Raw genomic sequence first — 27547 nt, forward strand, 5'->3', positions numbered from 1 at the left:
GACTGTGCTGCAGGCAGAACCTGGGAGCAGAATCATGGACAGCCAGGAGCAACGCAGGCATCAGCAAGAACATCAGCTGGAGGGCTGAAAGTGCATTTGACAGAAAACCTTTGCAGAGGAGTTTCTTTTGCAGGCAGTTTGGAAGTACATCATTTCATCAGCTAGTACTGTAGTTACCAACCCCACCATTTTTATGCCCACACTCCTTACCAATACAGGCTGTACAGCAGTGCCACTCTCACCACAGCAAGGGACAGAGACTGGTGGCACTGCCTACTCTGTGAGTAACCAGGCGTTACTTTTAGATCCCCAGAGGCTCCTACCGTGGGATGCTCTCTTTATAGCTGACGTTACCATTTCAGCAGCAGTGTCCAGCATTTTGCCTTGATGTCCCGCTGTCGCAGACCCACAGAAGCAGTCACCTTCATGAGCAGCCCTGGCTCCTGGTGTATGAATCTTGAAAGACAACGCTCTGTAAGGTCATCGTGATGCAACACAGCTTTTATTCTTGAGAAGCATCATGCATTCTGTATGCGGTGTACAGCAGTGTCCACAGTCTTCCTTTGGGCTGAAAATGTTTAGGAAATATGTCTAACTATCGGAGAGTCTAACTGTTGTCTAACTATTGGAGACAATAGTTAACTATATAGTCTAACTATATGTCTAACTATTGTTATACTAACTATACTAACTAATTAACTATAGTTAACTTATAGTCTAACTATATGTCTAACTATTGGAGACAATATCTATATAAGATTCATTGCCCTCCTGAAATGAATCTTACCTATTTTTAAATCCAATTTAGATTTAGAACAAAACAAAACAGAAAGATAACAGTGTCCTTTCTTACCACTGGGCCGTGGGCTGTGGGACTGCTGCTGCGTGGGCAGCTGTGGGCTGCAGGATGGGCACAGAGATGCAACTCCAGATCCGTGGCAGCTCACAGACTTTCCATTCATGCACAAAACAATCATAGATCCAAATCACACCAGAAAAAGGTTTATTGAAAAATAAAGTTCTCCCTAGTTTTTTTTCTACACCAGTGAAAACAAAGCATTTTTCTATGCCATTAAAGTACAGACATTTACGTTTCTAAAAAAAATAAAATAATCTTATCCTATTGAACCCCCGTAACTTGACAGTATCTGAATCACTGTGTTCTGATCTTTCCCAATCAAGCTGTTTGAATGCAATATAGTGGAACACAAACATTCAAATAAAGCAAAGAGTCAAGACTTCAGGAGAGAATTCCAACTGAACGCACACAGTAACCAGCCTGACCCTGAAGTTCTTATGGAACTCTAAAGACTTTGACTCCAAATTATGTTCTGCACAAAGCAGCTTCTGCTTTTACAGATTTCAGTCAGTTTTTGTTTGATTTCTCCCCTCACAGTGCAACAAGGATTACTCAGAATTTTCTAGCCATTCCCTGTGGAGATGCCTCCAGGGAGGGAATGAGACCAGAATGCAGAGAGCTGCTCCATGCCACCCTGCTGCGCTCAGCCAGAGAGAGAACTCAGCTCAACCCAGCAGAGCGAGCATTGCCTGATGTTCAGACTTGTCTCTGTTTATAATCTGTAGGGTAAGTTTTCTCAAAAAATGGACTCCCTTTTCCTTCCACTATAAACTGCCTCCTCTGCTGTACTCCTCAGTGAAAACCAAATCAAATGGCTTTCAATGTCACCATATTACAGCGAGCTTCTTAAGAATATAACAAATGAGTTCTGGGTATAACCCTATTAAACGAACTGCCCTCAGAAATCCATCCAGCCTGATTTACCATGTACATGTGTGACGCTGGGAACAACTGCAGTTGTGCCAGGAGCTGGGCTGGGCTGTGTGACAAGCTGCAATGTGGGGAAGGTGGAGTTGCAACTCATTCTATCAGCACTTTGAGGACCTGACTTTATTTACCCATTTAATAAGCAGGTGGCTTCATGCTGCTGGGAGAGGTCTGCTGAATCAGAAGCCAACGCTGGTTTTAATTAACCGAATTTGTAAAGGATGACTCGCATGGAAGCTGCACTTTGTTACTTTTCCTTGGAAGAAAGAACACAAGCAATGCCTCCACACCAAGGTCCAGCCTCTGGAATTTTCAACACATCCCTACAGTAAACATTTTACACTTGATATGTGGAGTTTGCTGTTTACACATTCCATTTTAACATAATATTTGGAATTTACAAGCTAACTTAAACAAATACCTCTAGAGCTACTTAAAAATAGGAAGACATGATTTAAGTCACTGACAATTAAACAAAATGTTTTAATACTACACTACAGCAGTATTATTAAAGCATACCTCAATGAAACCCATCCCCAGCCTTTCCAGCCTGGCCAGAAGTTTCTATTTGCCAGTGCACTGTTCTCCTCAATTTTACAGTGATCCCTGAATGGTTGGGGACAAAGGAAAACCACGAACAGAAACCAATACTAAGTCAAAAGCTGAAGGCAAAGCAGCTGCAGGGAAAAAGTCACACAGAGCCCATGCCAAAAAGTCAGCACCCCTTGTAAAAAGGCTTTAAAGTTGAAACTGGTGACGGATATTCTCTTCAAAACAAACAAGCAGAACACAACTAGACTCTAGCACTCCCAAATGTAGAGCGGGCAGTTATTTAACTGAGTCCTGAACCAATACTGTTACAGCAAGTCGCACCAACTTAGTGATGATAAATGCTATAGCAGCAAGCAAAACTGGCTGCTGGTAACATGCACAGCATAACCTGCAAGGGTTTATCTTCAACCTGTAGGATGGTGCTTCATGAAAAAGGGAGAGCTGTTTTTTTTTAATTTGAAGAGAAATTAATGGAGGAGTCCTGCCACCAGTGAAGCCGGTGGGAGTTGTGAAATTAATTACTTGGATGAGAACTGTACCCAGCCTCATTTATCCCCTTTAATTTTCATTGAAGTAAAATCTGGTCTTGAAGTGCACTGTGAACAAAATACATGCCTAAGAAAGCAACTTGAATCTTACTTATACTGAGAGTAGCAGCTTGTAAACAACCTTTGTGATTTAGAGGGGACACTCATTTCTGAGAGTGGAGGCATGCTGTTATTGAGAGCATGACCCACGGACACATAGGGGGGTTAAACGACAGAACAGTGTCATTAAGTCAGGAGAGAAGATGATGGTGAACAACCTCACTTGCACCTGATGGTAATTTGGGACAAGTCTGAGCATCTGTCAGTGAGCAAGTTAGAAACTGCTGTGTCTGCAGCAGAGCTGAGCAGGGAGCAGAAACCTGGCTCTGTCCTCGAGCCTGTGCTGCTGAACCTGGAGCAGCAGCTGTTAGACAAAAAACCCTCATGGAAATGGAGCAGCGTAAAAATAGAGATTTCTGCAGTCAGATGAACAGCCAGAATTCCATCTCCACTGAGGCTCATACATTTGGATATGGACCGCATTACATCTGTGAAGGACTGCATGTTAGGAGCACTACAAGTCACCACGTGCATTTCCATCTGAACACACTTGTATCTGAAAAACCAGATCTTAATTCTTGCAGTTAATCAAATCAAGCGTGACTATTCCTACAGGTTTTTTCTTAGCATTGTCTCCCAGGGGAACGCAGCGGGTGCAGTTTGCTCTCTGTCATTACGCAGACATCTGTCCCAGCAGGAGCGTTCGTGTCAAATTACAGACATTCAGTAAAAGGCATTTCACTGGCAGAAGCAAATTTTGGTAAGAATCAGTGATGTTTCGTTGTCTTTTACCTTATTAACTCTTATATTTTTAGAGCAGATCTTCCTGTTGTTTCAAACCATTCAAGATCTGTTCTGCTAACAGACATACAGTGATCGAGCGCTGGGTTTTACCTGCAGTTAGTGTTCCATTATACTTGTTCAGACAGCATCCACATTAAAAGCAGCCATCCAAACCCCAAATTAAAGGGAAAAAAAAAAAGGCACATAAACATTAAATATTGGTAGGAGAAACAATCTGATATACACAAACACAGCTGTGACTATAAAGCACAAAAAGAAACAAACTAAGCAAAGAATGCAAAAAAGCAACTCTGTTTATACATGTGCAAATCAACTTGCATATATGAAATAAATGAGGTTTTTATTGGCATTTTTAAACAGTGTGTATTTACCAACTTTACCTTTCAAAGGCAAGCCATAATTTTATGTTAATAAATATGTAAATGCTTCTCTCGAGTTTTCTAATCTCATAGGAACATCTTTTGAAAAAACTAGGTCACATACAAAAATACAAAATTTTAAAACAAAGAATGTCTTGATATGAGAGTTATGTTTCAGAGCTTGTCAAATGTTCTTCTATGCAACTTTTGACATTTCCCCCCCCACCAATCACCGGTCAATCTATTCAAATGCCAAGTCGTGCAAAAACCTGCCTTCTGATTGCAGAGCAGAAGGAGCTGCAGGCCTTTCTGGTGGACGGAGCTCTGCAGCACAGCCCCACCTCAAGGACCCCGAGTGCAATACTGCGATCCCACCTTTAGTCTTTCACTAGGAAGGAAAATAGTTCTGACACTGGGACAGAATGCTGGCCTCTGCTCTAAAATGGGGATTTTTTACTTGTTACCAAATTGTTCAAAATTATAATAGTCCCACAGGGATTTGCCTGAGCGCTTATCTGCAGAAGGGCTCTGCATGATGTATGAACAGCCCTGCTCTGTGATGGAGAGCGAAACATCAGCACGCTACAATTTGTTCCCTCACAGTTCCTGGAGGATTTCTTTTACAGGAATTTTGACTAAAGCTGTATTTCATGAAAGTAACACTTCTGAAAGTATAGGTCCAGTTACTGTGTTTAAAGTTAACAATGCAGGCCTATGAGACTACAGCTCATGATTCTTTGTTCTTTAAGATCAAGGACTCATTCTCTATAGATTTCAGTGGAAATAGAATTAGACCCAAATGATCCCGAAGCCAGATTTAGATATCCTGTCCCTAGCCGAAATGCCAGTGGCACCGGTGTTTGCTGTTTCATTTCTGCCAGTATGCAGTAATGCAGCTCAGTAGGCCAGAGAGAGAAATAGTGCTACAGCACAGAAAAAAAAACAGCTTACAATAGACTCTCCCTGCTGTGGTAAATGCAGACTTACCATTGAGCAAAGCACTAGAACAGAAAATCTTATAATAACAAATACCAAAACCCTCCCCATCTAAAAAAGTTCAGAGGCAAAATAAAATGCAATATGCCATGTGGACCACACAGCGGTGGGAGTCAAGCAAATATGTATTTACAGCCAAGAATTACACTATGACAAAAACTACGTGTTTTGCATTTGTAAGTGCACACATCCATGTCTTTGTTTCCCATGTAATTCTCTGATATGTCGTTCTGAATTAAAATCCTGCCTGAGCAATCTCAGGCTGAACTGGGAAAGACAAATCTCTGCTGTTGCCCCCACATTCAGCACCAGGCAGAAGTACACACTGCCATTAATACACAGGGTTTTCCAGTTGCACAAATATGCACAGCTATGTGGGGAATACGTGATATAAACAAAACAAACTGTTGCATCTGCTCAGACCCATTTCGAATTCTCCTCCTCCAGCTCTGCTGGGGTATTAAAACCATTGCAGACTACACTTCTGTTGACTGAAGCAAATGCTGAGATATGCTAAGAATAAGTGTGTTCATACGAGTTGTGTTTTTCTTTTCATACAAAATGTTTGCCTCCCATTGAAGGGCCCTGTTATTCTGGCTGTGGAAAAATACAGCAGATTTTACCACCGTTGAGGCCAGTTCCTGGCACCCCAGCCCTTCAACATTCCCACACAGCTCTGTGGCCGCCCAGCAGCCTCCCAGGATTAGGCCCTGTGTTGGCAGCAGCCACGTGTACAGCATGTTACAGTGCAACACCATCAGGAGTGCTGAGGCAGGAAACCAATTGGAGAAAGGTAATTTGCTGCTTTCACAATGAAACTTAATAAACTTCAGTTCTCTTGTTTTGAAACTTTATCCAAGATTAAAAAGCAGTTGCCTTGAATGGTCTTTGGTAGGTGAAGAGATGCATCAGTACTCGCAAACAAATAAGGAGTGCTGATGCAAGAAAAACTGGTGCTAACCAGATCTATCCAAGAATGGGAAAACAAGTTTCTATGCTTTTCATGGTTACTGGGTAATGGTCATCTTTACGAAAAAAGCCTTCATGCCAATGTTTTTTCCAACACAGAAAGAACACATTCAAGTTCCAAATGTGCTGCTGACTATGACTGCTTTATCATGGATTGGTTTCTCACTGACCTTAGTAAATTTGTTTCCTGCCTACAAATGGTGCTGCCAAGCATGCCACCTTCTGTTGACAAGAACCATAGATACCTCTAGAAAAAGAAGGTGGTGTCAAAGATTTAATGTGCTGCTTCAAAGGAAGTTTGAATTGAAACTCTTCAATTTTCTCAATTTATAACTGGTGTGCCTGTTAATAAACAGAAAAGAAAGCCTAAAAAAACACCAAACCCTTCCTCCCCAAGAGAAAAACAACCAAAGCACCCACAAGATCAGTCAATACTTTTCTTAGCAGTTGTTTGTCTCCTCTTGTTCTTCAGGAAAAAAAATCTCTTTAAAAATCTATCTAGTTATGAAGACATTTTACATTTCTACCATACAATAATTATAGTTAGCTTAGTTTAACCTTTCTATGTCATTCAGCAACACTTTAACTACTGGAAGGCGCAGCAAACTGAGGCTCTAATGATAATATTGCTCCAAAGATGCTGAATACTTTTTGCTTCACACATTATTTCTAGTAGACGGACTACAACAGAAGCATGGGCAAATTCCAAGGACTACTTTCTAAATGGGACCAGTAAACCAACAAGTCCATTCCTAAAATGGCAGCAGGTTTGTGAGGCTTTTCCACAATGAAGAATGCCCCAACCCAAGCTGGCTGCTGGGTCGCACACTGCCTGCTTGCTCACTCACAGTACTTTCTGTTCAGACTGCTCTGGTACAGCAGCTGTGATGCAGACTACCCTTTGTATACAAAGCTTAAAACAAACGAAAAGGACTGGGCCCAGATAACCCAATTACACAATATAGAGCTATCTTGTGATTCCAAATTCTTGTGAAGTAAACCACTTTGTAGCCATTCAAGACAAAGCAGTACCCATAGAGTGCATCTATAATAAATTGTAGTCCTCCCTCCCTCCCCCCAAGCACACTTATTTCAATTTTCTACTGGAATGATTTTGAGATCTTTTTGCTAACCATGACCGGGGATGTTCAAACTCATCAGAAAATACAAAACACTTCACCCAAACAACAAAAAAAGAGTAGTTTGATGGGCCTGGGATTTTTCTGCAAACTATTCTGTGCAGTCATCTTCAAATCACTGGAGAACACGAAACTCATTTCTCTTTGCAAACAGATGAAGCAATTTGAAGAGTTGCACTGCAAATGTTCTTATAGGGAAAAAGATCAGGTAGCTGTTTGCTATCAATCCCTCCTCTCAGTAGATAATTCTGCCCAGCAATAATAGCTCTGCCTGCAGCAAGAAACCTGGACAGAAGTGCAGGAATTAATAAGTAGCTCCTCTCAAAACTACTTACATTTTGTCCTCTACTCAAAAGAAGCCCTGCTGCTGCTATAGGCAGTCTTTACAAAGCGCAACCTGTCCCTTAATGTAGTCCCTGCATGGGCAGATTCTTCTGTGGGTCGGATGGGATCCAGCACAGCTGAACAGTAAGAGGTCACCTTGGAAAACACAGTGCTTCCTTCTTCCATCAAAAGAGGGGACCAGAATATCGTTTGCAGACTCAGCGGTGAGACATTCGATGTTATGCCTATAAAGAAAAGCAAGTGATCAAAAGCGCAGTGGAGTTTGCAGTAGTTGAGCATACAGTTTTCATCCTTCCTCCCTACAAATATAATATTGCACTACATGCTAAGTTAAGTAAGACCAGAGACGCATGTTTTCAGCCGCTACTCTCTTTTTGCTTGCACAGATTCTCTCTGCAGAGGGCAGCATAGTCTTTTTTAGCACTACTTCGTGTCTTAATGAGAGAAGTTAAAAAGGAAAAAACATTTTTGATCGTTCCTCAAATCTGATATTTTAGTACATCATGGATTTCTAGTGAGACAAAACCAAAGAATTTGAAATCAGGAGAAATTTTCATTGATTTGGGCACAAATATCTGCCAGGCCAAACACACCACGCAGGCATCCCAGAGCAGCCCGACGTGAGGCTGTGCTGCAGAAGTAAGGAAAACTTAAGTTGCCATTTTCTGACCACAAAGCTTAAAAGTATGAAGGTAGCAATTCCAGCAGAGTCTTTTTTCCAATTATTCTGGAAACAGTGGTAGCTTTAGAAGTAGAATTTAACAGATTTTTTTGTCCACAGAAACACAACTTTGTCTAGATAGCTAGAAAAGAACAAGAGCTTGACAGAAAGTTTTCATATGTGAGCTGCTTCTGTACTCCACTGGAAATCACAGCTTTTCAAATAAAGTATAAAGTCTGTCCGCAAAGAATACAGAAAAAGATGAAGACAGAAAACGTGTAAGGCAGATTCACTAGGAACTCTTTTGCAGCCCGGCCTTTGAATGCTTTGCTTTCATTCTGAAAGGAACACAGACATGTTCCTAAAGTAATGGCACCTGAAAGCAGCAATAATTTCCTTAATGCATAGCTGGTAAGAACTGTAAAGTGGTATTAATACCTCCAAGTACATGAGGGATCAGAAATCTTTATCTATGACACTACCAACAAAAGGTTAGCAGAGATGGTACTCACAAATTGCTAATGAATGTATGTTTCTCAGTATGGACGTTAATGGTGACCAAAGAGGGAGCTCAATAAATGAAAGAAAAGCAGCACTAGGCACTGCATTTAAAATCATGCAAATAACTGGTAGAAATCACACAATGCATAGAGATTTATTTACTGCAACAAAACGCATTTAATTTTTGAATCATTCCCTCTGCCTCACTGCCAACCGCAGCTGGGATTACCGTAAGGCACCGTGCCAGTTCTCTAGATCTCAGGAAGATATGGCAAAAGCAATACAGAACAGTGCACCTGCTCAGCCAAGGCTGCAACATGCCCAAGTTTTACAAGCCCACTCAAATGCAATCATAGTCCTGCAATCTGTGATACTGCAGCGTAAGCAACTCTGCTCGTTGCAAGCAACTCAGTACCAAAGGGCAGCACAGCGTGCAGAGCGTGCATGTAGGAAGAGGAGGGAGGAAGGAAAAGCTGTGAATTTTTGGCTTGGTGATTGCCTCTGTGCTGTATTCCTCACTGCAAAATCACACGCTGCATGGAGCAGTGCTGTGGGCACAGCAGTAACTCCTACCATCCACTGCTGTAAAGGATGGACTGCTGACCTCATGGGTTGCTGCTGCCAAAACACACAGTGCCTCTCCCCACCTTCCCTGCTAACACAATCCGTGCACTAAGCACCATATGTGGTAAAAAACAGAGCTATAGAAAGAGACAAATAACATGTTTGTGCTTTTGGGTACTTACTTAAGCAGAGCTTTGTCCTTGTTAAGATGCTGGAAGAAGGAAGGCTCACAAATGAGCTGGCTTTCCTGACAAACTTGTTTACAGGATTTTCCAGGTTCAGCAATTTTCACTTGAAGGGCACTTAGTGGGGGCCACATCACTTGCCCATGACAGAAATCCTGCAGTGACAGACAATATTTCATTGTGATGAGTCCAGTGTCTCATTAGCAATTTTCTCCATTAATAAAGTAAGTGATTATTATTCCAAACACACATTTAGTGCTCACGGTGGTTGTACTGAAATCACTATGAAAAAGAACAAAAAGAGTTTTTTGGTGTGGGTGAATTACCATCTTTGCTAGTTGAAATGGGTTGGTATCGCTATTCCCAAAGCAGTTTCTTTCCCACCTTTAATTAATCACAAGTCATTGGATCTCTCTTCCACATACCCAACCCACTCTGGCCCTTTGATTCCTGTTCCGCCAGCTCCATGTCAGCAAACTATTTTGGTAGCAGCACAGATTCTAGGAGGAAGTTCCAGGGGTCAGCTACCCTGCGGGTGAGAAATGTCTCTGCCAAGTAGTGAGCCATCTGGGCAGGATCAGGGGAAGTTATGGCAATGCTGAGGAAGTGAACTCAAAAGACTGATGAGTTCTATAAGGCAACTGGGGTCCAGAGAGTCCATCTGTTCTCCTCGATTGAGCTGCTAGTCAAAGCACTCTGCAACAATGAAAGAAAGTGGCACTCATACATGCAGACAAGTGTCATGCGCAGCAAGAGTGTGAAGGAAGTAAAGGTATCCAAACACACCTGCTAGCAAAAAGTATTTACAGTCTTGGTATTATAAATGAAAGTAGTAAATAACATTCCATTGTAGTCGGCCATTCATCTCATATTTGGTTACTCTCATGAGATGGGCAACAGAAAGTTTGGGCCCACTCCATCACCATCACGGTTTGCCTTCTCCCAGCAAAGCAAATATTTGTACAAACAGTCCCAGACTGTGGCCTAGGGCTTAGAAAGACACAGCTCACTGAAAATTTAATGAAATGAAACCTCCAAACAATACCAAATTCTAATTATTTTTTCCCCCCTCTATTTAGATTTCCTCTGCTAAAGCACACAGCTTTTGTACCCCCAGCCTTAACCATAAATTTAATAACCTAAATAAGTTGTCAAACATCTGATAGCACATAGCAGAAGATTACATTAGACCTTATCTTTCCATGTTTTATGACTCTTATTCTGATAAGCAATTTCATATAATCGCTGTAAATGAACTCCAGTTTGTACAGCTGCTTTATCTGGTATCATTTTGATGAACCAAAGCAGTCAGAAACACACGTACAGAAAGTCATCTAAACGTGTGAGAGACACAAAAGTGCTTCAGGCACAAACTGAGAAGAAACAAAAATTGAGAGAGCAGAAGTGATTTTTCATGAACTCCCATTGCAAATTAACTTCTTTTTTACTCATACATTTTCATTAATAGGTTGCATTAATTTATTTGGTTTAGTGCATTCTACAACATGAAAAGAATAAACCTTTGTATTTGAAAAAAAGTAATTTTAGAAGGCATTATTGGCAGAATAATTTAAGGTATTTTTTAATGAGGCCGTTTCATAAAGGTTGCTTTGCTATTTGGACTTGGGTGCTCTGCGTATTCTGAACTTTTATAAATAAACACTCGATAGAATTTATCTAGGTTACAATATTGTAAATATTGGATTGGATTCAGAGCTTGTAAGGGCACAAGGCAGAGTTATTCAGAGACAAGGAAATCTCCTTTGAGTCTTCACTGTTTGCTGGAAACTTCAGCTTTTCATATGTCTTAGTGAAAACATCTCCCCAAGTCTAGGCCAGCACCAGCCTCCATTTCTGCTCCACAGCCTGGTGGAAGGTTAAGGGCACTGCTGCCTTTAATGGCATCGCCCTCACAGATACCAGCACACAGAGCTGTGCTGTCACTGGCTGGTTTACCTATCAACTGGATGACCTAAGTTTGGTAACTTTGGCCCACTCTATCTTGTCACACAATCCCACACACATAATGGTAAAATAAACAAAATGTAAAACCAAAGGTTAAAGATCAGTACAGTCTGTTGTTAAAGATGTTCTACCTATAATCACAGTTTAAGGTGTGGTAGACTTAGCCTACATAACAAGCTGCTGCTGTTCCTGCTTTTCCCTCTTGCTGAATGTCCTTGTCCTGTTCCTTTTGCCAGAAAGAAGGAAGAACCTGGAGTGAAAGTTGGATCAATCTGGTTAAATGTGGCATTGCAAAGTGGCAAACACAGCTCTCAGCAGCTCTCACTCCAGACCCTAAAGACCTTCAGTTCAGCTGCTGGGTCTGAAGATGCAGGGAATCCATTATGGCTGTTGTGAGAATACTGTCCTCCCTCCAGAACCAAATGGGGAATTACAGACAACTCTGAAATCCTACAGTTTCACTGTCCGAAAGACCAGCTCCTTGCATTCAAGGCCAGGTTGAATGATGCCCTAGGCAACCTGATCTAGTGCCTATTCTGTGATATCCATTCCTGTTCAGAGCTTCTGCTTTCTCTGTTCTACCTGTGTTCAACCACAAGCTCTTTAAAACATGGTATTCACCTCTATTTTCGCTTCATCTAACATGCCAGGCATAGTGCTAAGTAATTGCAGGTAATAACAATACTGAGCATTCTGATGGCTGTAAAGCATAACAGCTTTTCACAATTAGTCAAGCAATGAACAACACAATAATGCTGTATTTAGTTCTGAGAAGGTGTGATAAAGGCAAGGTCTTAACACCGGGGAAGCTGTAGAGGGCAAAGAATCAGCTTAGCATCTTTGGGGCAATCTGTAAATTGACTCTTTCTTCCTTATACTGAGCTCCATTTCTTCCTTATTGACAAGAGTTCTCATTTACAGCTAACTCAGAAGAATCAAAAGAAGCAGAGACTTTTACGGGTTATGATGTCAGTGCAGCAGCAAAAAGCATAAAGTGTTTGTTGGCAGGAAGTTGGACAGAGCTGTTATTTTAACTAAACTTTTGATCTGAAGCCATGTTATTCTTTATTACTATCTGTAATACTGTCATATTTCAGAAATCCAGGAACAGGAGCCCATCCAGTGTTTCTGAAAGAAATTCCAGAAGTTAACTGGCTTATCAGAGATACAGGTTATTCTCATCACTCTCCTGTAGCAGCCAGAACAAAAGGTTGTCCTTTGCAGCAGATATGGCATTGGACAGAAGTCCAAGCACACATTCAATTTCTAGAAATTGGGATCCCATGTAATTCTGTCCAGTTTACTATTCCAGCTCAATACCTTTTGCTGATCTCAGCATGCAATGATGCTAAAGTCCTTTAAGTTACAGGTTCCCAAACCTGAAAATTTGCAAAAACTTCCACGAGGTTTTAGCCAAACTGTGGCTCTACTGCAGAAGTATCTCTGCATTTATGTGATACTTTGTGATCCAAAGGTCTTTTGTACGTGTACACACTGACAATGCCCGCTGTAAAAGAAGTCACATTCATGCTGAAAAATTACTTTGCTTTTCTACTTTGAAAAGTCATCAGAAAAAGAAAGGTTCTTCGTATAGATATCTGACTATATACACACTAATATAATAGTTAAAAAAATCCTTTAGCTCCTGAAACACAAACAAGTATATCCATTTTTGCAAAGATGTATAGTAAATCAGGCATTCACGGATGAATCAGAAAAGTGGAGTGAATATTCTGGTAGTCAGCACTTTGTCTTCACTGCTCGACAGCCTCTGCATGCAAAAAACTGCCACTGGTACGGTATCAAGCCAAGACACAGGTACGCAGGTCTGCATCCAGGTGAACCCCATGGGAACCTCATCTGGGCGAGCAGTTATCTACCAAGGGCTGCACACTGTTTTTACTTCAACAGCAACAACATTGGAAAGCCATAGAATAGAGAGGGTCCCCCCTCTCCAATGTAAAACAAGAGATTCACCCATAATAAAAGCTCCTACCTGTCTTTCAATAAAAGCATTCATCCTCTGAAGCATTCCCTCGCAGGTAAATTCATAGGGCAAATAAGGGTCAATCTGTTGAAACACAGTGCATTAGGTTAGGTGTGTTTCTGTTCAAATGGTGAACTGTGGTAGCTGCTTGTATTTTCAATACCATATAGTAGAAGCAAAAATACTCATTAACAAATCATAATTTGACAAAGTCATCAATAGTTTAAACTGATTTTTCCTTCTTTGCAACGGCTATAAAAGTAGCTCAGTGATCATCTTTAAGGACACGCCAAATACCAGAATTTCAGGGCTTATTGCAAAGTAAGAGATACAAAGGTAGACTGAAACACTGCCGGATACTAGATTTGGTCCTGGAATTGAAATGAAAAACAAAGCATTGTGACAAAAAAGAATGTGATACTTTCAAAAACATCTTCATTTTTTGCCCCCTTTATTTTCTTCATGAAGTGCCCTCACTAGAATGCCACTCCAGAAGTGTCCAGGCATTTCAGGGCAGTTATGCTAAGGCTATTGAATCAGTCAAAAGAGTTCAGCTGGTACTGGACACCCTGCAAAGCTCTATGAACAATACAGAAACCTCAGTGAACACACAACATATACACTGCTTTGTGATTTACAATGAATTTGTATAGAAATGTAAGTTTCATCTCATATTTGTAAAATCCTGACTTACCGAGTACTAAATCATGACTATCAGATACAACAGGGATAGAATGACAGCATTTTCCCCCAGTAACCTATGAAGTGCAACACCCTAATTAAAGTAACATTATGAGGCATTCTACTCATGTTCCATGATATACTCTCAAGTGTTGATTCAAAATCGAGAATACGTTTCTCACCTTTTGATTCAAAATTGATTTCACAGCCTTCTCCACTTCAGAAAGATCATTTATGTCTACAGTCCAGACATGGGGCTTCCCAATGTAAACTTCAGCATAGGGATGCTGAGATGTTAGCTGAAAGGAAGAAATGGCACTGCTAAAAATGACAGCATTAAGATTACTTTCCCCCTCACTCTTCATCAGATTTGGTGAATAAAATGTACTGGGAGAATACCAGAATTCAGCTAGAACTGAACAGTCAATTTCATTACTTCTCAGCTATCTTTCAGATTCTCCACATTTAAATTCAGAGTGTGAACTGAGTAGGAAAGCTGAAAATCTGATACCAGTGCAGCCCACAAGCAACATTTGTGCACTTTCACTTGTGACTTTGCACCTCATAATGCGTACCACCATAGAATAGTTGCTGCTTACATTAATTCCTCTTTGTGTGACTCAGCCTGCCCTCTGTACTGGGTATAGCCCCTTCTCGGAGCAGTGCCAGCTGTCATAGCTCACCACTGCTGCCAGGCCTGGTTGGACCCGTGTTACTGGCTGTCAGAGCTGGCACCCCTGCCCCATCTCTCCAAATTTCAAACAGCTCCAAGCTTCTATGAGCAGAAGTGTATAAAAAACCATTTCTATAACTCAGGATGAATTGTGCCTGCTTTTTCTGTTGCTGCAGTTACTACAAGCATCATCTGACCTCAAGGAGAGTGTTAACTGCTATTTTGCTCAACCCTTGTTCAGAAAACAATTTCAATAAATGCTCCAGCAGATAACCAAGAAATACGATCCCAGAGATGGCTTGTTAGATTCCTCAGCACTAGCAGGATGGCATTGCAAGTGAATTTTCTGACAGCTTTCATCATCCTTGCTCTCTTTCTCACCCAAACACAAGGAACTAGCTGGAGTGATTCAACTGCCTGAGTTCCTAGGACTCTATGTTTGAGCATTACGTTGCAGAAGCTACATTTCTATTGCTTTCAGTTCCAACAAAAAAAATCTTCCACTGTGCCTTTAAAAATATGAGCAGACAGTTCTTCAAATTCCACATAGCCTTAGGAGACAGGCACTGCACCACGCTTCCTGTACCACCTCAGCAGGCAGAGAACAACATTACACAGCCAGGCCAGACTTGGAAGATGAACAACTGCACTTCCCAGGCCAGTAACTGAGTATTGAGAATAACCAGCAACGTGTTTTATTGCAGCAGACATTCTGCACCCATACTCATGAAAAAAAAGTTAAGACTATTCCTAATACTGAAACGCTTTACTTCACTGAAGCGTAATATTTTCAGTACTCAGGAGATATTCCATCTGGCTATAATTAAGACTTATTAGAATACTTTTAAGCAGATTTGAAATTAATTTCTAATTTGAAGTCCTTTTTCTCACTAAAAACAGAAAATTATTTCTGTGAGGAAAGAATCCACACCCATCAAACACATTTCAAATAGACTTAGTGTACAGTGTTTTTCTTTTGCAAGGTGGAGAAATGGAGAGGAGCTCTCGGTACAAATACTGGTACCAAAGAAACCACTGGGAAGTGAATTTTTGTTTTTCCCCTTTCCCACTTCTCTTATCTGGTAGAGTGGAAGCAGGTAACTGCCCACCCCAGATCTGCTGCAAACAAACTCTACTTAGAACATGTGAGATCTGGCAAATTGCAATGGTTACTTTACTGCACAAAATACAGAGTTAATTTTCAAATTGGATGGTGGATAATCAAATAATTGTCAGAATTACACAAATGTTTGCTGTTAATACTCGAGAAAACTGGCAGAGGGATGGAAGAACTTTTTTAAACCCAAGAAATCAGCGCCAAGATGAATAGATCTAAATACAGTTGTGGAAACCAGTTACAGCAAAGGTTGCTTTTATGATATATCAACTGAACACACGAATGGAGTAACATTTGTGAAGAACGTTCACTTTATTGTTTCATACTGGATCTGTCAGTAGGGATTACTTTTCTGTGCAGGCCAACTGCACAGTATTTCTGCTAGAGCTGACAGATGTCAGCAGGATTTAGCAGAGCATTCCATGCACTAAAACTCCTACTAGATAGGTGGGTTGCAAGCAGGCCTGACTAGATTTAGTGTTTGGGCACAGAACAATTAGAAGAAGAGAGAGACAGGTGAGCAACTCAGAGAAGGAAAGCTCTGAGAGATGTCAAGTCCAAGGAGAAGGTTCAAATGGGCTTTTCATTATTGCTATCTTCTTTGGTAACAGCAATGCAAACTGTGGGAAGGACTGAGGTATGATGAGCTGAAAGGTACCTACAGCCCTGGCACACAAACTCATAACTTGTGTTCATGGTTGGAAATAGGAAACTGTCCTTTGCTCAGAGTGCTGGTACTACTCAGTACACAGCTTATAAAGCAAAAACACAGCATTAGTTAGGAGATACTGCTGTGCAAGCTTCTCATCACCTAAGCATTCTTTCAGGTAAATATGTAAGGGAAATACCTATACACATCTATGAAGAAGTTATGGTCACAAGACCTGATATCAAAAAAGGCTACATGACTACTAAGTGCTTGCAGGTGTTGCAGGCTTGTTCCATAGCTGGCTGGCTTACTTAGCCTTGTTATTCTCTTAACAGAAGCTAAATACCCTGACTGTTTTGTAAGCTTGAGGTGTAGTTTTCCTCTTATCTCAAATAATCAGTTGTCCAAATTCATTCTGTGTTCAAATGCAAATACAGTGTGTTAGCATTAATAGCAGTGCCCAACCATGACTTGAATAGATTTCTTTTTCCAAAGAAAAAGATAAATATAAAACCACATACTACAATCCTCCTAATGCTATTCTAAGAATTAAGACACCTATTTAGTTCCTGTGAAGAACACAGTAGTATGTTTCTTCCACTAAATAAAGACGCTTTCTAACAACATATCACACACAACCTGTTCCAGGTTAGAACACTGGGTGTACAAACAGAGTTTAGTTTATGGTCTGGATAGGAATTAGCAGAACGTACACACAGACACAGAAGTTTAATAGTATGTGAAAATTTCCATTATGCTTTAAAAATAAGGCCTGCTAATCCCACTGATGGCTGCTAACAGAAATGACAGTTGTACACTTCTTGCAATGAACTGTGAACATTTACGTAACTTCTCCTATACCATGTTACTAAAAAGAAATCCACAGTCATTTTCAATAAAGACCCCATCAATATTAACAAAGCTTACCTCTCGAAGTGTCGGCTTGCCTTTGAAAAATTCTGTGTTTTTGCTACTTTTTGGTGGATTAAATCTTAAGTTTAGGAAAGCACATCCATTAGCAATAGCCTCTAAAGGAGCAGGCCCTTCATAGGGAAATCCAAGACCAACAAACAGCTGGAAAGCAGAAAAGAAGGTCTGTCTTAATGTTTGTTCTTTGCAGAAATTGAAAGCTAAGGCCTAACACAAAATAAACAATCACACACTCAAAACATACATGCCTACAAAAAACAACACGAAGAAGAAAATGTGGTTCTGCAGCTCACTCCCTCATACCCAGGCAGTAATGGAATGTCCTGTCTAACACATTTGACAATAATCTTCTGTAATGAACTAAGATGGCTTTTCATGTAGCTGAGGGAACAACAGACCCTTTCAGGTTTTTTTTGGGGGGGTGAAATCCTTTGGTGATTTGATTGGTGTTCAAATGAAACTTCTGGGCTGCCTTGCAGGCACAAGTTTTATTGCAGTAACCACACCGAACAGCCACAGTACTGTTTTTCCCCCCTCCCACATCAGCTAACTTGCTGGTTTTGCCAATATGAACATGTTCCTGGCAAGCCGATTAAGTCTAATTAAAACGGTAGATGGCAGCAAACATCAACTGAAGACACTAACAAGTCAGCAGAGGTTTGCAAAGGATTTAGTGGATTCAACGCCCCAAGGTACACTGCAGGAGGTAAACTGCATCACAAAGCCATTCCTATTGCCAGCTTCACCACAAAGCTATTCTCACTGTCAGCTGAGATGACAGGTGCTCCAGAAACGGCAGCGTTTTTCCTCAATGTCAAGAAATTTAGTACATTATCAGAGTTGCATATAGCATTTATTTGTACCTCGATCCCTTTCTTGGCCTAGCATAATTTCTGAATTAAATGAAAGTATAATAGCAGAATGAAAAGCTCTGATGGTAATAGCAATGTCTCAGCAATGCTTGACAACTTTATATACATGTATATGTGTTTATATAGCTACCCATTTTTTTCAGAACAAAAGGGAATCTTTGTAACTGTTAGAATATTAGAATTCATGTATTAGAATTGTGATCAGAAATATGCATTCAAGGAATTCCAATGATACAGTTCTACTTTGTTTTCTGCAGCATGGAAATGAATGCTGGTAACAGAAGATTCACAACTGATGGCCCATTCTAGGAGCTAACCTTACCTTGACACAGGCATTGTATCATTGGCCCTCTCTGACTCATGACAACAGTATTTTCCTAAGCTGGCCATCCAAAAAAGAAGGTTAACCTTCTCACATTGTTGGAGAACGTACAATTATCACAGCACGGAGCTGAATGTTGGTTCTTCAGTTTTCAATTTTAAGGTTAAAAAACACCATCCACTTGCAAAACTCTTCCCATCTATCCTGCTGAGAAATCTTACAGGAAATGCTCTAGTAGCTGATAAAAAAGAGATCTGAACAACTATCTCCACCAGAGCTAGATTATGTAAACGTGGGTTTTATATCTGGCATAAGATATGTTATTTTACAGTTAAAAAACCCAAACCCTAAATTTCACATCAAAGAGGTTTAATTTAAAGGAAGGAAATCTTTTGAAAATATTCAATTAGATGTGAAACAATTTCATCCAATCTGCACGCAGGATGTTTGTATTTTGTAAAACTTCTCCTTAGCTTAGGCAAAAAACCAGCTGAGAACCACCAATCACAACCACCTGAAGAATCAGTTCTCCTGTGATCCTGTGTTTGCCTGTTATGTAGAGAATGCAGGTTTGTTTGTTTCATTTTTCACTTTTTTAATAAGCTGCTGCTGTGCACTGTTGAACAGTTTTGTGTCTGACTGGTCCATTTACTTAGGAGGAAGATCCATGGGGAAAGAAACATGTTTTTATGTTTTGACACCACAGAGCACACTGTCAACACTTAATCTATAATAAATAGCCTACCACCTGTTTCACATCAGTTCAAGCCTTACTTCTAAGCAGCACCATACCTCTGAAGAAATAAAGTAAGATGTTCCTTATGGCTAGAATAGTAGTTAGGTGTGCGCTGCCTGCTGGCCTCACACTGCAGCCCCAGCTCCTCCTTTCAGCCACCCTAATTCTTTCAGCACTCTCCCTCATATCATCTTCATTAGCTCAGCTGAGATCCCCAGAGGAATCTACACCCTGCTGCTGGGAACCGGCCTTGCTGAAGTTCCTTGGTTAGTATGAGATAAAGACTGTGTGGAAGAGAAGGCTCTCACCCACAAAACAACAGAGATTTAGGACAGACTGTATTTCTACATGTTTGTGACATAAAGGAACACTGGTGCCTCCACACAGGGCTCCTGACCGTGGCTCTCTAGCACTGCTCTCTTCTCACATGCTGGGTCTGTGCAGACCCGGGTGCTTCACCCTGTGGCTGCAGCTCCATACTGAAAAGCTTCACATTTGAGCATGTTGGCAGCGTGACTGTGGGCACGCACTGCTCAGGAAGGCTGGCCCTGATCTTGACTTGCTAGCTGGAGCAAAACTGCTATTCAAAGTAGAATTACCTTATCTGTCACTGCTAAGTTAGTGCTTGAAAGCATTTTTCTCAACTTCAAAATGTTTTTGAAAGCCACACCATTACTATCCACACAGTTCTTTAAGTGGGCACATGTCACGGTAGGCGGTGTACACTTATACCATATGTAACAAGATGATTGCCAAGAGGAGTTTAGAGAATAATAGTATATCTACAAGAATTAACAGCAAAATAAATACAGATGTAAAATGATTATTAGCATAGGCTTTCTTTCGTTTCCTTTTTTTAAACCACTTCCTTGTGTGCAAGTTCTGGTACCCGTGTGCACCTGTAGGCCTGCACAAATCAAAGACAGGGATTTAGATCCACAATTTCACTCACACAACTTAAACAAATACACACGTGTTGAAACCCTTACAGGACTACATTGGTTTTTTATAAGGTCGGCTCCTCAGGAACCTTTTCTGCCTTTGCAGTGAAATGAACTCCTGCTTCAGAATTTCAGGCTCTTGAGCTGGCCAGTGAGCATCATGGCACCCAAAACACCACTTTTCTCATCATCATGTCGGCATTTCTGTCATGCTGTAGTAGCTAAATGGGGGCTGTCATATCTGACATGACAAGTACTTTGCAACCACTGACATGAAGAGCAAATTTTAAATCACGTATTGTTTGAAATCAGTGACTTTCGATTAACACTAAGTAATTTACCCCTGTAATTTACACCAACATATTGGACTGTTATTAAAACGAGTACTTGAACAAGTAATCTAAATTATAGCCCTAAGTATCCCTATCCTCGCATTCATGCATTTCATCTCATTGACACTCTTGGGCTGGTAATTTATTGCTTTTCCGTGCCTCTGTACCAGACTGTTCTATGTATTCTCTTCTGAACTACTGACAGAGAAGTACAGCAAAGTCTGTTGTTAACTATCTTAATACATTTTCCTCATTAATAAAAAATGCCTTCTGAAAAGGTCCTTCCTTTTGTGATTGAAAGATCTTCACAACAGATTCACTTTTTACATGCCTGTTCAGCTGTGTCAGCAGTATATTACCTGATAAAAGGCAATATTGAAAATGGTTAAAGTTCACTTTCCTATTTATGCTTATCCAACATTGCAAGAGGTTTTCCTCAAACTACCCTATAAAGCTATGAATCCCACTGCTTTCATTAATCCTGTTTGAAAGCATAAAGTACGGTTTAGTAGAAGAATGTGGATTCCCTCAAAAATTTGCGAGGACAGGGAGTGCAAAGTGAAACTTTCTCAAAAGGAGGAGTGTTTCTCAGTATCCCAGTGCTGGTTCTCAGCCTGGTGCCAGCCCAGCTGTGAGCAGGATAGTTGACATGGAGGCTGCATCTTGCATCCCTCTGTTGCTCTGAGGTGATGAATAGCTCCACATCTTCTCCTCAGGAATTGCTGCCTCTCTACAGCTGGTTACTCACCACACAGCTGAACTAGCCATGATGGACATCAAAGTAGCTTGTAAAGCACACTTATGATGAAATGCATTGCTTTGTGATGTACTCCAGGAGAAAATGGCAGCTTCATGCTTTTGAGAATAACTGTGCCCTATACCAACTAACAGATACAAACAAAAGCCACGACTGAGATGTCACCTATTGGAATTTTCTTTTTAAGAGCTAAATAAAGTGGTGGAAAGTAAGCTGACAGGTGTGGGTGACTTGTTGAAGTATTACTTAGCTCTGACTTTCTAAAACTAGATCGTTTGTAAACTGACCTGACAAAAATGGGCTACCACAGTGTTGAAATTATATACAATGAAAGAATTGTTGCCCTTGGATCTTGAACTGAATGCTTAGAAAGAAAAAGCAGAAAGTTTCTGGAAGCTTAAAGGGAAAGTTTGTTGCTTAGAGACAGTGAACAGGAGGCTAGATGGCTCGAGTGTGTTCTGCATACACAGATGTTGCTGCCAGCGAGGTACAGCTCCCATTGTTCATGGATTTTTAGCACACTGATTGTTCAGTGACAAAAAAAACCTTAACTAAATTCATTATGGGGTCCAGTCACGTTGCCTGGCAATTAAAGTGATTATGATTAAAAAGTGTCCTTGGACATCACTGGATGCATGTGCACACTCACAGGAAGCTTCTCAGGGCACAATGCTCCCTTTCAAGTCAGCTTGATTTCTGTGAAAACCCCGCACTGATGCTAGCAATTCAATGCCAGGAACTATTGATATCAACATGATGAATTCACAAGTGTAGCAGATGGCCATTGGAGACAGGTGAATAGTGCTTTATACTAAGCTATGTTAAACTGTTGTCTCAAAGGAGATCAAAATCAGAAACTGTGAATGTACAGGCAACAAGACGACTTAGATCAACCATGTAGCTTAACACTAAGAACCGACCATATGCTAAAGCAGAAAAGCCATGGAACCTATGAGATGCTAAACATCAGTTAGCAAAAAATAAAATAAAATCCCAACCAAAAATTCAAACAAGAAGTTCCGACTGAAAAAGTGCAATTCAGTCAGACAGCAATTCTCAGTTTCCACTTTGAGTATCAGGATGCTGCTGCTTTTATCTTGAGCTAGATACATTGGAACAAGAATTATACAGGGGTAATAACCAAAATTAATGGTGTAGTAAGACATATTTCATTTCATTATCAGAACTACATTGCACTCTGAATTGTCTGACAATAAAACAAAATAAGTATTAGGAGAATGGGATGGACTCCTAACTGCTTATTATCAGGCCAAAGGTTTGTTAGCTTGGTTACATCTTTTAATTTGTCTGAACCACATCAGCGTGTTTCTTTGCCATCTGATAAAAAGAGCACAGTACATTTTCAAAGGCTTTTCCTCAGTGTTAGGAGAAAAACAAACCAACAACACACAATGGTACAGAAAATCATTGAAATCTAAAGTGCCTGTAGGGTTCTGAAAGGAGTATAGCTTGAATCCACACCTCACAGAAATTCAGTTTGTGAGAAATAAACAACTTGCAGATCACAGCAGTACCTCACAACCACAAGCTGGTAACCTCCATGGGACCTCACTAGTCAAAGTATTGAGTAAAACTAGACTTGCTCATTCCAGTCATACAACCCCATGCTAAACTGCAATACACATTCCCTTAAGTTTGTTCTTAATTATGTCTTTATGTTACAGCTTAGCATACACCAAATACAGCCACTAACTGGAGGAGCTATCTGGTTAATAATAAAAATCACATTTTTTAGTATAATATATCTGAGACAGCTGATCATGAATTAGAGATGAAGACTTACTCAAATATAACTCGTATTGTGAGCAGCTTTTTTTTTTTTTTTTTTTTTTTTTTTTTTTTTTAAATGAATTATAAGGATGCCAGTAGTTTTACAGGGAGCTCATTAATTTAGTTTACTATTCCACTCAATAGAATGTATGTTTTATTTTTCCACACAAGAAGTGATTGTTTGTGCTCGGGGTTATTACAATGTCAAAATTCCACCCACATTAGTACTGTGGTTAACACAGTGATTTCATACTCCACGAGGCTGAAAGCTGTGTAATCTCAGTATTATCTGAGATGAATGTAAATGTTGACTTTCTAATCTGCAACATTAAGTGCATCTGTATGTATGAAGTACATACACCCAGTGGTTGCCTTTAAAAAGTCATAATTTGCCAACAGCTGTCATGCAGAGATGTCAAATTACCATCGTTTCCCCCAGCATTCAAAAGGAGATCTCTACTGTTGTGTGGGAAGACTGGAAAATGCTTTTTCTTTTCTTTTTTAATAGATTCTTCTGTGGAAGTGCACAGCAAGAAACCATCAGCAGTGAAGAGTAAGTTCTATATGTTTTGCTAATTTTAAACACACAACCCCATTTATTTCACCAACTGAAAGTTAAACATTCTAATTTAAATGTATTATACTAAACCACCTTAGTGTTATAAAACATTCCACAAGGATTATGGGAACAGCAATGGAAATCCAAAAAGCATTCCAATTGCAGGGACAAAAGATTACTTATTTAAATGTATACACCGCCCCTTATCTTGACCTCCCTTGACTGTGAAGCCACAGGCAAAGCATACCACAAAAAGCAAATTCTTCTGCTCTGTCTTGTCTCTGCACAACTTGAGCAGAGGGAAGGAAATGAATGGAGAATGAGGGCCTTGCCTCCCTAAAGAGTGGTGTCACTCCAGGTTAAAGCTATTGGTAGGGCAGAGCAAGTATTCCTATTATACAGCTTTCATATAATACTTAACTTTCACATTCTGGATCTAAAACAAAGTATTCTCTCAGCTGATATTCTCCCTGAGATGAATACAACATTTAGGAAAATGAAACACAAATTTAGCCATGTTTTTCAAGCTCGTTGTTAAATGTCTCCCCCAGACTGTAGGTAGTCGTCCCAATTTTCTAGTAATAGCTGTCAATCCAAAAAACACAGGCATGATCAGGAATGTGTTATTAGCATATGGAAGAAAATTAAATCTCTTTCATTGGATCATTTATATTTCCAGAACTTTAAAATTAGGAGCACAGTTGTAGGAAGTGAAATGCCTGTAATTCAGAAACCGTCTCTCTTTACCTATCTTTGCTTTTTGATAAACTTACCTTGGTTTCTCTCAGTAGAAACTGCAGATCCCGCCCACTGAGTATACCATGATTTTTTACATAGCCAGGAATATACATCGTGCTCGTCCCATGAACAGTCCCATGGACTTCCATATAGGTGTGAATGACATCCAGATAAGCCTTCTTGTCCTGTAGTAGCAACAATAAAGTATTGTCAGACTTCACACATTTCAAGCAGAGATCAAGATCAGACACCAAAACGACAGAAAGGGAAGAAGTTTCTCATTCTCACATTTTCTTGCATGATTCCTTACATGGTCACTCTTATGTTTGCTCTATGTGACTCAAAAAATATCCAAACTTTCATTAAATTTTTATTTTCTTTTAGTAGTTTAAAGAAAAAAAAAAGCAGCCTTTTATTGTAATATATATAAATATACATATATATGTATTGAGGTTCTATTAATTTCTAACACAGGTCACCAGACAGTTGTATACTCAGCACTGGCTACACAATACTTATCTTCAAATTGTGAAAACAAAAAACAACAATCCCCAAACACCAAAAACTATAAATGATCTAACTGTGAAATATCAAGTTGTCACTCTGATTTTCTTGGAGACCTAACAAAGTTTTTGTTCACCTTCTTTGTGAAGAAAAGCTCAAATCTAACCTAAGCTACACACCTGCCAAATGAACACGTGCTCTTATCTATATGCATAGCATCTGAGCCTCATGGCATACCTGCAAATATTCCAATTACCTGGACTTTAAAAAGCATTTTGGAAAACACCCAGAGTAAACGGATTTATACTGTTGCATTAAGCAAAATAAAAAGCCCACAAGAAAACAGTATACCATCCTAATCTGCAAACAAGAATTACTTTTAATTTTCAGTGCCATATGTTTTTTGAGTTTTAAAGACTACTAGCATTCCAAAAGCAATTAGCTAAAGACTTTACAGCGAGTACTGCAGTAGAGATCAGAGACTTCCCCTCAATATTTGCACGTAATCTTAGGGATAACTCTAAAATCAGGCAACAAGTTTCTTAACTTCTTGGCAGCAAGAGAGTGTTTAAGAACTCTATTTCAAATCACTACGTTTGTCATGTAAGCTCTGCACCCCTTCTTCCACAGCCCTATATGACAGTTGGTAACAATTTTACCAACGTTCATTCAAAGGACAAGTTGACTGGGAAAAGCAATAAGGCATCAGGCCTGGATGAATGAATATTAATACTTCCTAGAACATCCTTCCTAAATGAATTGTTGATATACATTCAGATGCACAGGCTATTTAATGTGGCATAATGACAGGCTGCTTGCTTTTGCTACCTCTGCTGGTATGATTGTATTTGATGGACTGCCTGTCTCCTTTCTGAATCAGTCTGTTCTGGTAGGTCAGCCAAGATTGCACCATTCAGTGTCCTGTGTTAAGCATTATGTAAAACAGGCAACAAATGGAGACAAAGGGTTGCTGCTATTGTTAATTAACAGAAACTATTAAAAAAAAAAATGCTTTTTCCTTCTAGTTCCAATCTGAAGAGATGCTCCTCCCATCATTAGTAAAACAAAGTAACATAATTAGAAACTTAGCGAAGCTCATACATTTTGTTAAAGGAAAATCAATTCAAAAACTTCACATTCTTTCTCATACATCAAGCCTTGGCTATTTTTGGTGCCAGAGAAGATAAATCTTTGATCTGAACTAGCTCTGCTGCCTCCCCATTCTTACCCATTATCTCATTTTTAAAGATGAACATAAAATGAACCAGTACAATTGTTCCATTTTCACATCCTGCTTGTACGCAATGACAATAAAAATCTTAGAGGGTTTCTGAGAAACACTGTTATGTCCATTACAAATTTTGCTGGAAGCATTTTTGATACATATAATGGACTTTGAATTTATCCCAAAAATACTTCTCAAATCACCTATTAGTAACAAAGTGAATATTCCCACTGTGTTTATGTGCTATCTTCTATCTAAATACCAGCAATTGCTTGCTACATAATGAGGAATGCAGGGTTAAAAAAAAGGCAGCATACCAACATTGGATGAAAGGCTTCCATGCTCTATTTATGGTTGCACCTTTTGGGGAGCAGGGAAGGTCTTAAATGATAAAATATTCTAAGCACTTAAAACAATGAATTAGAAAATGAGAAAGCATAAGTATAGCCTTTAGAAATACAAGGACTGTAAGTAAATAAAGGAATGTGATGTGCCATCAAAATAAGAGCATTTGTTTCATTGTGAAACCATTTCCTGAGTTTGTTTGAGCATGGATTTAAATTTTCTTTAATCTTAAAAAATCCTGATGTTTTACTTTACCTAATGGTAATTCAAAGAGAATCAAAGAAATGCAAAGAGAGCACAATCATGGGCTGCTTTTACAGCAAAATCAAACTGCTCTTCAGAGTCGGGGTCAAGCTGCATCATTCACTATACGCACTCTCTGCAGTGCAAAACTTAAGAGCATGAAAGATTATCACACTAAAATGGAGCAAATTATTTCTCCTCAGAATCAAAATGGAAGGGTAGTGGTAACTAACAGTCATACAAGCCACTTGTGAGACAAGTTTTTAACAGCTAGAATAAACTTCCCATTCAAGAAGAGCATATCTGTTATCACTGAGTGAAGAACTGTCATTACCGTACATCAGTTATTTCCACCTACCCTCAAAGGTTTTGTAAGGCCTTTCTCATCAAAGCAATCATAACAGTCTGCTAAGTCTTTCCATAAGAAAATGTTGGCAGCACGGTGCAGCATGAAGGGCTGAAACTTTACATTTGGTGGATCAAAATGTAAAAGTATAAATGCAACAAAAGTACTTAGCAGAAACATATTGCATGAAGAACTAAACCCTCTGCTTTTTTCCTGTCATCCATATATCACTTTGTGAAACACTTTGTCAGTGTAAAGATTTCAAACATTTTTGCAATTTTAGACCACCTGTTTAACCTCACAGAACATCAGAAATTCAGCAAGGAACAAACCTAACCACCAAGTGCACAGAACTGAAGGCTAATTACATTACACAAATCTCTATT

The 27547-nt window shown here is 39.8% G+C and overlaps 1 protein-coding gene across 4 annotated transcripts in view; it reads right to left on the minus strand.

Moving 5' to 3' along the window:
- Positions 1-986: 986 nt before the first annotated feature.
- Positions 987-27547, minus strand: part of MGAT5 (alpha-1,6-mannosylglycoprotein 6-beta-N-acetylglucosaminyltransferase) — a 108876-nt gene continuing 82315 nt past the window's right edge. For all 4 annotated transcript variants that reach the window (XM_015868886.3, XM_085552196.1, XM_085552198.1 and 1 more), the window contains 6 exons: positions 24534-24683; positions 17448-17594; positions 14264-14380; positions 13410-13484; positions 9446-9603; positions 987-7761 (listed from right to left, as the gene is read on the minus strand). In XM_015868886.3, coding sequence (XP_015724372.1) covers positions 7563-7761; positions 9446-9603; positions 13410-13484; positions 14264-14380; positions 17448-17594; positions 24534-24683 — 846 coding nt within the window. In that variant the 3' untranslated portion in view covers positions 987-7562. The remainder of the gene's footprint in view (positions 7762-9445; positions 9604-13409; positions 13485-14263; positions 14381-17447; positions 17595-24533; positions 24684-27547) is intronic.

The sequence above is a fragment of the Coturnix japonica genome, chromosome 7 (genome assembly GCF_054131305.1).
Source record: "Coturnix japonica strain WE chromosome 7, WE-NBRP24, whole genome shotgun sequence".
Classification (NCBI taxonomy): domain Eukaryota; kingdom Metazoa; phylum Chordata; class Aves; order Galliformes; family Phasianidae; genus Coturnix; species Coturnix japonica.